At 36.9% G+C, this 11,870-nt stretch overlaps 1 protein-coding gene across 1 annotated transcript in view; it reads right to left on the bottom strand.

Moving 5' to 3' along the window:
• The window catches only part of LOC110287940 (vomeronasal type-2 receptor 116-like), a 30,048-nt gene that overhangs the window by 10,745 nt on the left and 7,433 nt on the right, over window positions 1-11,870 (bottom strand). The window contains 2 exon segments of the mRNA XM_029473778.1: window positions 1,948-2,163; window positions 9,917-10,708. Of these exon segments, the coding sequence (XP_029329638.1) occupies window positions 1,948-2,163; window positions 9,917-10,708 (1,008 nt within the window).

An 11,870-nucleotide genomic window follows, 5' to 3' on the forward strand; every position in this document is an offset into this window, starting at 1 on the left:
CATGTGAATGCTTGTAGCCACCGATCTGACTGAGCACAGGGATCCCAGTAGAGGAGTTAGGGGAAGAACTGAAGCAGAAGGGATTTTCAACCACATAGGAAGAACAATGTCAACCAACCAGATGCCCCAGAGATCACAGAGACTAAAACCCAACCAAAGAATACACATGAAGAGATCATTGGCTCCAGCTGCATAAGTATCAGAGGATGGGCTCATCTGGCATCAGCAAAAAGGAGGCCCTTACTCCTCTGAAGACTTCATGTCCAGTGTTAAAGAATGCTAGGGCAGAGAGGCAGAAGTTGGGGTCAGACCAACCATAATAGAAGCATGGAGAAGTGGGATGTAATAGGGGTTTGCAGACTGGAAACCGGAATGGGGATAACACTTGACATGGAAATAAATAAAATAAACAATATTTTTTTAAAAAAATAAATTTACAATAAGAAAAAAGATATAAAAGATTATGCATTTTCATATGAGAATTGTCATAGTGTTAAAAAAATTGGAATCTTAATGTGTTAATAACAAGTTTGTGAAACATTGGTGATTAGGAACATGATATAGAAGGCTATGGGATCCATGTATTCTAACATGATCTTTGTACTTTCTGACACCTAAGTCGAGCATCTTAACTTGCACCATTGCTTTGAATCTTGACTATCAATTTGAAAGGATTTTTTTTATATAGTATAGAATAGAGTTTATTTATGGCAATTGGAGGGAGTCAAGAGGGTAGTAGTGGCAGAAAAAGGCAGAGAGAGGGAGAGAGTGGAGAAGTAGAGACCGGCCATGAACATGTAGACAGGGGGAATAGGGAATGGAGGGAGAAGGTAATAGCCCAAGAGGCCAAGAGAGAAACAAGAGCTTGAAAGGATTAATAATTATAATTATCATGGAAGCAAATAAATGTATATTTGTAGGAAGAAATATATTGATAAACTTATCTAAGCTGAAAAGATCAGTTAAAATTTAAATGTCACTATTTATTGTGCAAATGTTACAATCATAGAAGAGAGCTGCAGTATTCATTTCTTGCTGCATTCAGAGAATATTATTCCATCATCACACTCTTACATTTGAAAATTATGCATTTTCAAGTATAATGCCCTGCACTCTCAAATTTTCTGCAAGGTTTTGAAGGTATTATTAAATACTAAATGCCATATGACATATTGAGAATGAAAGGGCAGTTAAGGGATGATAATGGAATTATTATATGGTATTTTGAAAGTAAAATATTCCATATAGGCTAAAACATTTGAGTGTTTTATTTACTTTTTGGTGACATTACATGGGAAGTTATTGAAACTTTCAGCGATTCAGACTTGCTGATGAATTTATAGCAAAATGGTTGGGAACTAAAACATTATATTTCCTCAATTCCAGGTTTCTAAATTTATTTATTGTTAATATGTGTGGATATAAACATTTTCTTTCCATTCCCTATTCCTTTCACTGGTATGGCTACTTGTCATGTTTCTATACTTGGTAGACTATGATAATTCTAGAACCATAAAGAAAATATAATCTTTCTTCTGAAAGTCATTTTTGGTCATAGTTTTTGACCATACAATAAAAAAAATTCAATATCGTTTCATGTTCTTAATCCCAAATGAGAATTTTTTTTCTCCAGCAAATTAACACGTGTCATTTTGAGGTGAAAATTTCTTCTTACAATGTGTACCATTCCTAATTGGAGACAAATGGAGGACACCTAATCTTCATATGAGTTAGTGGGGGGGGGGGGAGAAGGAGACTTATTGAACACTACATACTTCCATTTGTCTGAATCAAGGAAAATGAAAAGCCAGTATAATAGAGTTACTTTATTATACTATATAATGATACTGGAATTAAAATGGAACTTGACTCAAGCATCAATATCTCGGAAAACATAACTGTGTTATTAGTATAAGAACAAATCACTTAGAAAAGTATATAACTCACATCTGAAAATATTATTGGCCATTGTATCATCTGCTCAGATAAGGACAACTGTTGGTCTTGGGGAGCATTTTCAGAAAAGGATCCTACTTTCACTTTTAGTCCAAGACCCTTTGGTAAATTCCAAAGGTTAAGAATGTCATATTCCACATCTATTGTCTGTCTCCAATATAAACTCCTGTTTTTTCTTACCTCAATATCCTTCAGGAAAGTGTTAAGCTGAAAGAGAAACATAATTTTATATTACATTGTGTTCAAGGGGCAGAACAGAATGTAGATTTTAGAATGTGTCTTACTATTCTTTTTTTTTTCTTTTTTTTACATTTCATTTTTTATTAGATACTTTATTCATTTAGATTTCAAATGCTATCCTGAAAGTCCCCTATACACTCCCCTTGCCCTGCTCCCTAACCCACACACTCCTGCTTCCTGGCCCTGGCATTCCCCTATACTGGGGCATATGATCTTTGCAAGGCCAAGGGCCTCTCCTCACATTGATGGCTGACTAAGCCATCCTCTGCTACATATGCACCTAGAGACACAGTTCTGGGGGGGGGAGGGTACTGGTTAGTTCATATTGTTGATCCTCCTATAGGGGTGCCGACCCCTTTAGCTCCTTGGGTATTTTCTCTAGCTTCTTTAGGGGCCCTGTGTTCTATCCAATAGATGACTGTGAGTATCCACTTCTGTATTTGCCAGGCACTGGCATAGCCTCACAAGAGACAGCTATATCAGGGTCCTGTCGGAAAAATCTTGCTGGCATATGCAATAGTGTCTGGGTTTGGTGGTTGTAATATGGGATGGATCCCTGGGTGGGGCAGTCTCTGGATTGTCCTTTCTTCTGCTTCGGCTCCAAACTTTGTCTCTGTAACTACTTCCATGGGTATTTTGTTCCTCATTCTAAGAAGGAATGAAGTATCCACATTTTGGTCTTCCTTCTTCTTGAGTTTCAAGTGCTTTGCAAATTGTATCTTAGGAAGTCTAGGTTTCTGGGTTAATATCCACTTATCAGTGATTGCATCTCATGTGTGTTTATTTATTATTGGGTTACCTCACTCAGGATGATATCCTCCAGATCCATCCATTTCCCTAAGAATTTCATAAATTCTATTCTTAATGTCTGCTGTGAACATCAACATTAATGAAGATTCCATTAATGATGAGTAAGTTAAAACATAAAATTCAGAGTACCATGGTGTTCTGAGTATTTTTTTAATCCTCAAGTCAAAACTTTGAACCAAGTTCAAGTAAGCAGTCAATGACTACTGATCTACGTAAAGATCATCATTTTGAAACCTAGTCAGACAATTTACTTTCAGAATATGTTCAGAGATCCAGTGTCTAAAATAAGGGTGCTGATGTCTAGAAATTAATTAAAAGGCACACACACACACACACACACACACACACGGAAACCATCATTGTTTCACTTAAGTGTTCCTGTTTTAATTTCTCTTGTAACTATTACCACAAGAAGATTGTACAGCTGGATACAGATAACATGATCATTGTTCCACTCAGGATCACACAGGCTGCACAAGCAGCAAAGCACCTAGGACAGGGTTCTATGGGAATAAATCTGCACCCAGAGGTGAAGCTAATCCTCAGCCACCTGTATGCCATCACTGCAGGAGGGGAGCTTTCCTCCAGGTAGTGCTCTGACCCTGTGACCCAGGGGAAATCACCATTTTCTTTCTGGTGAATCTGTATGGCAGGTAAACTCAAGTGCTCACAGGCTGCACAAGCCACAAGTGGCAGAGCAGCCAGGACAGGGCCCTATAGGCTTACATATGCACCCAAGAGGTGGGGCTGTTCCACAGTACTCTGGGCACTGGTCTGGCCATGAGAGAGCTGGTCTCCCAATAGTGCTGACACAGACTTACTGATTTACAAGAGGAACAATCTCAATCCAGAGACAGCAAGAACATCCAACATCAGAGATTACCAGATGGTGACATGCAATGCAATAATCTTACCAACAGAAACCAAGACTACTTGGCATCATCAGAACCTAGTACTTCCACCACAGAAAGTACTGTATAACCCAATACACCAGACAAGCCAGACTCAAATTTAAAATCATATCTCATGATTCTGGTAGAGGATTTTTAGAAGGACATTAATAACTCCCTACCAAAAAAAAAAAAAAAAGCAGGAGAAGACAGCTGAACAGGTAGAAATTCTTAAAGAGGAAACATAACAATCCCTTAAAGAATTACAGGAGAACACAGGTAAACAGGTAGAATATCTTAAGGAGGAAACAAACAAACAAACAAATGCCTTAAAGAATTACAACAAAGCACAATCAAACTTATAAAGGAAATGAACAAAACCATTCAGGAAGTAAAAATGAAAATAGAAACAATAAGGAAATCACAAAGGGAGACAACTCTGGAGATAGAAAACATAGCAAAAAACCAGGAGCCATAAATGCAAGCATCACCAACACAATACAAGAGATAGAAGAGAGAAACTCAGGTGCAGAAGATACCATAAAATACCATTGACACAACAATCAAATTAAATGCAAAATGTAAAAATATCCTTAACCAAAACATCCAGGAAATTCAGGACACAATGAGAAGATCAAACATAAAGATAATAGATATAGATGAGAAGGAAGATTTCCAACTTAAAGATCCAGTAAATATCTTCAGCAAAATTATAGAAGAAAAATTTCCTAACCAGGAGAAAGAGGTGCCCACGAACATACAAGAAGCCTACAAAACTCCAAATAGTTTGGACCAGAAAAGAAATTCCTCCCATTACATAATAATCAAAACACCAAATGTACCAAATAAAGAATATTAAAAACATTTAAGGGAAAAAGGTCAAGTGACATATAAAGGCAGACCTATTAGAATTACACCGGATTTCTCACAAAAGAGTATGAAAGCCAGAAGAAACTGGATGAATATCATACAGAACCCATGAAAACACAAATGCCAGCCTAGATTACTGTACCCAGCAAAACTCAATTACCATTGATGGAGAAACCAAAGTATTCCATGACAAAAACAAATTTACACATTATCTTTCTGAATATAGAGCTTTAGAGGTTAATAAAGGGAAAACTCCAACACAAGGAGGTTTCAAAACTATGCTCTAGAAAAAGCAAGCAAGAAAGATTTCAACAAACCTAAAAGTATATAGGCACATGAACAGAATCCCAACCCTAACAAAAAAAAAAAAAAAGGAAGCAACAATTACATTTCCTTAATATCTCTTAATATCAGTGGATTCAATTCCCCATAAAAAGACATAGACTAACAGACTGGCTACATAAACAGGAACCAAAATTTTGTTGCATACAGGAAACCCATCTTGGTGAAAAATATAGACACAACCTCAGATTAAAAGGCAGGAAAACAATTTTCCAAGCGAATGGTCCCAAGAAGAAAGCGAGAGTAGCCATTCTAATATTGAATAAAGTTGACTTTCAAAATAAGTTATCAAAAAAGACAAGTAGGGATACTTCATACTCATCAAAGATAAAATCTACGAAGATGAACTTTAAATTCTGAACATCTATACTCCAAATGGAAGGGCATCCTCATTCATTAGAGAAACTTTACTAAAGCTCAAACCACACATGGCACTACACACAATAAGAGTAGGAGACTTCAATACCTCATTCTCATCAATGGAGAAATAATGGAAACAGCAACTAAACAGAGACAGAATGAAACTAACAGAAGTTATGTTGCAAATGGATTTTTACAGACATCTATAGAACATTTTATCCTTAAACAAAAGGATATGCCTTCTTCTCAGCACCTCATGGTACTTTTTCAAAAAATGACCATATAAAGTGTAATAAAATAGTCCTCAACAGATACAAAAATATTGAAATTACCCCATACATCCTATCAGATCACCATGGATTAAGACTGATCTTCAATAACAACATAAATAATACAAAGCCAACTTTCACATGGAAGCTGAACAACACTCTACTCAATGATACCTTGGTCATTAAAGAATTAAAAAAAGAAATTAAAGACTTTTTATAGTTTAATGAAAATGAAGCCACAACATACCCAAACTTATGGAACACAACGAAAGCTGTCCTAAGAAGATAACACATAGCTGTGAATGCCTCCAAAAAGAAACTGGAGAGAGGATATACTAATAGCTAGACTGCACACATAAAAGCTCTAGAACAAAAGGAAACAAATTCACCCAAGAGGAGTAGAAGGCAAGAAATAATCAAAATCAGTACTGAAATCAACCAAGTGGGAAAAAAAAGAACCAACCAAACCAAGAGCTGGTTATTTGAGAGGAAAAAAAAAAAAAAAAGATAAATCCTTAACCAGAATAACTAGAGGGCACAGTATCCTAATTAACAATATCAGAAATAAAATTGAAGACATAACAACAGATTCTGAGGAAATCCAAAACATCATCAGATCCTACTACAAAAGCTTATACTAAACAAAACTGGAAAATCTGGATGAAGTGAACAATTTACTAGACAGATACCAGGTACTAAACTTAAATCAGGAACAGATTAACAATATGACAATTCCCATATCCCCTAAAGAAATAGAACCTTTAATTAATATTCTCCAAACCATAAAAAGCCCAGGACCAGGTATATTTATTGTAGAGTTCTATCAGACATTCAAAGAAGAACTAATTCCAATACTCCTCAAATTTTCTTGAAAAGGAAAAAAACAAACAAACAAACAAACAAACAAAAAATACTTTAGGTACCCTACCCAGTTCATTCTATGAAGCCACAATTACTCTCATACCAAAACCACAGGAAGATCCAACACAGAAAGAGAACTTCAGACCAATTTCCTTTATGAATATTGATGCAAAAATACTCAATAATGTTCTCCCAAATCGAATCCAATAACACATTAAAAGGATCATAAATCATGATCAAGTAGGCTTCATCCTACGGGTGAAGGAATAGTTCAATATAAAGTAATCCATCAACAAAATCCACTATGTAAACAATCCCAATGGGGGGGAAAAAAAAAAAACAACTCATGATCATCTCATTATATGCTGAAAAAGCATTTGACAAAACCCAACACCCCTTCATGATAAAAGGCTTTGAAAGATGAGGAATTCAAGGCCCATACCTAAACAAAATAAAAGCAATATACAATAAAGCAATAGCCAACATCAAAGTAAATGTAAAAAATATTGAATCAATCCCACTATAATCAGGGACTAGACAAGACTCCCCACTCTCTCCAAATCTGTTCAATGTAGTACTCAAAGTCCTAGCAAGAGTAATTAAAGAACAAAAAGTCAGGGGGATACAAATTGGAAAGGAAGAAGTCAAAATGTCAGTATTTGAAGATGATATGATACTATGCATAAGTGACCCCCAAGAGTCCCCCCAAAGAATTCTTAAACCTGAGAAGAGTAAACTTCAGTGAAGTAGCTAGATAAGAAATTAACTCAAACAAGTCAGTTTCCTTTCTCTACACAAAGGGTAAAAGTCTGAGAAAGAAATTAGGGAAATAATACCTTCTACAATAGTCACAAAAAATGTAAAATAACTTGGTGTGACTCTAAATAATCAAGTGAAAGATCTGTATGATAAGAACTTCAAGTCTCTGAAGAAAGAATTCAAAGAATATCTCAGAAGATGGAAAGATCTCCCATGCTCCTGGATTGCCAGGATTAATTTAGTAAAAATGTTCATCTTGCCAAAAGCAATCTACAGATTCAATGCAATCCCCATCGAACTTCCAACTCACTTTGTCACAGAGGTAGAAAGGCCAATTTGCAAATTCATCTGAAATGACAAAAATCCTAGGATAGCAAAAACTATTCTCAACAATAAAAGGACCTATGGTGGAATCACCATCCCTGATCTCAGGTATACTACAGAGCAATTGTGATAAAAACTGCATGGTACTGGTATTGGGTCAGGCAGGCAGATCAATGGAATAGAATTGAAGACCCAGAAATGAACCCACACACCTACAGTCACTTGATCTTCGACAAGGGAGCTAAAAACATCCAGTGGAAAAAAAGACAGCATTTTCAACAAATGGTACTGGCTCAAATGGCAGTTATCATGTAGAAGAATGCAAATTGATCCATTCTAATCTTGTAGTAAGCTCAAGTCTAAGTGGATGAAGGACCTCCACATAAAAGCAGAGGCACTGAAATTTATAGTGGGGAAAGTGCCTCCAACATATGGGCACAAGGGATAAATTCCTGAACAGAACACCAATAGCTTGTACTATAAGATCAAGAAAGAACAAATGGGACCTCAAAAAAGTATAATTCTTCTGTAAAGCAAAGGACATTGTAAATAACACAAAAAAGCTACCAACAGATTTGAAAAGGATCTTTACCAATCCTAAATCTGATAGAGGACTAATATCCAATATATACAAAGAACTCAAGAAGCTGAAGTCCAGAATATCAAATAACCCTATTTTAAAATGTGGTACAGAGCTAAACAAAGAATTTACAACTGAGAAATCCCGCATGGCTGAGAAGCACCTAAAAAATGTTCAACATCTTTAGTCACCAGAGAAATGCAAATCAAAACAACCCTGATGTTCCACCTCACACTAGTCAGAATGGCTAAGATCAAAAACCGAGGGGGCTGCAGATGCTGCCAAAGATGTGGAGAAAGAGGAACACTCCTCCATTGCTTCTGTGATTGCAAGCTGGTACATCCACTCTAGAAATCAGTTCGGTAGTTCCTTAGAAAACTAGACAGAATACTACTGAAGGATCCATCAATACCACACCTGGGACTATATCAAGAAGATGCTCTAACAGATAAAAAGGGCACATGCTCCACTAGACTCATAACAGAACTTATTTATAATAGCTAGAAGCTGGAAAGAACACAGAAGTCCCTCAACAGAGGAATGGATATAGAAATTATGGTACGTTTACCCAATGGAGTACTACACAGCTTTTAAAAACAATGTATTTATGAAATTCTTAAGCAAATGGATGGATCTGGATGATATCATCCTGAGTGAGGTTACTTAATCACAAATGAACATACATGATATACACTCACTGATACGTATTAGCCCAGAACCTCAAAATCCCAAGATACAATTAGTAAAACACATGAACCTCAAGAAGAAGGAATACCACAGAGTGAAGACTTCTTAGAAGGGAGAACAAAATAACCATGGAATGGTGTACATAGACAAAGAGTGGAGCAGAGACTGAAGGAATGACAATCAAGAGATTGCCCCACCTGGTGATCTGTACCCTAAACAACCCCTAAAACCAGACACTATTGTGGATGCCAAGAAGAACTTGTTGACAGGAGCATGGAATTGCTGTGTCCCATTAGGCTCTGCCAGTGCCTGACAAATGCAGAGGTGGATGCCCAGAGCTATCCATTGTATGGAGCACAGGATTCCCAAAGAAGGAGCTAGAGAAAGTACCCAAGGAAATTAACAGGTTTCCAGCCCTATAGGAAGAACCACAATGTGAACTAACCAGTCTCACCAGAGTTCCTTGGGACTAAACAACGGTCAACCAAAGAAAACACATGATAGGACTCTTGGCTCTAGCAGTATATGTAGCAGAGGATGGCCACTCGGTCATCAATGCGAGTAGAGGCCCTTGGTCCTGTGAATGTTATATGTACTAGTATAGGGGAATACCAGGCCTAGGAATTGGGAATGGGTGCATTGATGAGTGGGGGAAGGGAGAGAGGGGATATGTGGTTTTAAAAGGGAAAAATAAGAAAGAGGATAATACGTGGAATGTAAATATAGAAAATATATAATAAAAAATAGTTAACATGAACATGATTGTGACTAAGCATTTTTGCTCCTGGTATTTTGCACACCAATTTACATCATGTGCTTGAAACTATCTTGATGTATAGATAAGATTAGAAACAAAAAAGAATTTGTGATTGTGGACAAAATAAACTGAATTTTAAAATACCTGTTAGGGTTGTAACGAATTTCATATGCCAGAGTGCTGTCAATAAAATACAAAGAAAGGTTTGTACCTGCCATGGAAAGAACACCATCCCTTCACCATTTTCAAATGGTTGTATGTGAAGTTGCTGAAGTCTCATCTCATGGAGGCTGTGAGCCAGGGCATATACTCCATTATAAATACTTTTGCTCTCTTCACTCATAGAAACATCAAATATGTGACAAGGTAATATATCCAAAGAAGCATTAGTTTGACAATTGTCTAAAACATGACAATTAATATCAGAAAATGAGCATTTGAAGAAGAAATACCACAACTTAGGAAGATAAATGTCTTCTGGGTAGTTTTTAGGATTAACTGTTTGAATGAATTTAGTAAAATCAGAATTCTCCTTGTAATGGTGCTTAAAAATTAAGCTTCCATGGAATGAGTCTAACATGAAATATTCAGAAATTTCAAGAACATGGTGTTCAGTGTTCATGACCCAGACAATCCATGTCAATATCCTTTGCCCAATATTTCTCATTAGACCTTCTAGAGAATCAATGTCACCATAAATAATTATTACATTTGTCTCATCCATAATTTCTCAGAATTTGGCAAAGTATGAAGTCCATGTTGCTGGGATCATTTTTACAAAAGCCATGCAGATTCTATTCCTCTCCATCTCCTCCCTAAAATCTGATAGAATTTTATTTCCCTTGTGGTCATCTGGGAGGATGAGACCAACCCACAACCATCTAAAATGAACAATCAAGGAAACAATGGCAAGTGTAATAGATGTGTCCTTCGGGGCCATCTGGTAGAGAGAAGAATACTGACCACGGTCACTCAAGATTGGTTCATAAGGTCCAAAAGTAATCTAAGTAAATTAGAAAGAAGAGGAAGAATATTAACATCTAAATCAATTTTATTGCTGAAGTAATAGATGATAACAGGAGAATGTTTTAAAGGAAAATTCCATTTATTATATTTTACAAAACTTTCTGTTAAGCTTGTTATTTTTTTTTTGAGAACTGAAGACATTTTATTTTTTTTATGTTTTTCCTTTTTTTTAATTACATATTTTCCTCAATTACATTTCCAATGCTTTCCCAAAAGTCCCCCATACCTTCCCCCCCCCCACTTCCCTACCCACCCATTCCCATTTTTGTGGCCTTGGCGTTCCGATCCCCTGTACTGGGGCATATAAAGTTTGTGTGTCCAATGGGCCTCTCTTTCCAGTGATGGCCAAATTGGCCATCTTTTGATACATATGCAGCTAGAGTCAAGAGCTCCGGGATACTGGTTAGTTCATAATGTTGTTCCACCTATAGGGTTGAAGATCCCTTTAGCTCCTTGGATACTTTCTCTAGCTCCTCCTTTGGGAGCCCTGTGATCCATCCACTAGCTGACTGTGAGCATCCACTTTTGTCTTTGCTAGGCCCCGGCATAGTCTCACAAGAGACAGCTATATCTGGGTCCTTTCAGCAAAATCATGCTAGTGTATGCAATGGTGTCAGCGTTTGGAAGCTGATTATGGGGTGGATCCCTGGATATGGCAGTCTCTAGATGGTCCATCCTTTCCTCACAGCTCCAAATTTTGTCTCTGTAACTCCTTCCGTGGGTGTTTTGCTCCCAATTCTAAGAAGGGGCACAGTGTTCACACTTTGGTCTTCATTCTTTTTGAGTTTCATGCGTTTAGCAAATTGTATCTTTTATCTTGGTTATCCTAAGTTTCTGGGCTAATATCCACTTATCAGTGAGTACATATTGTGTGAGTTCCTTTGTGATTGTGTTACCACACTGAGGACAGATACCAGGTACCAAAGTTAAATCAGGATCAAGTTAACGATATAAACAGTCCTATATCCCCTAAAGAAATAGAAGCAGTCATTAATAGTCTCCCAGCCAAAAAAAGCCCAGGACCAGATGGGTTTAGTGCAGTTCTACCAGGCCTTCAAAGAAGATCTAATTCCAGTTCTGCACAAACTATTCCACAAAATAGAAGTAGAAGGAACTCTACCCAACTCATTCTATGAAGC

The sequence above is a fragment of the Mus caroli genome, unplaced genomic scaffold, assembly GCF_900094665.2.
Source record: "Mus caroli unplaced genomic scaffold, CAROLI_EIJ_v1.1 scaffold_12559_1, whole genome shotgun sequence".
Taxonomy (NCBI): domain Eukaryota; kingdom Metazoa; phylum Chordata; class Mammalia; order Rodentia; family Muridae; genus Mus; species Mus caroli.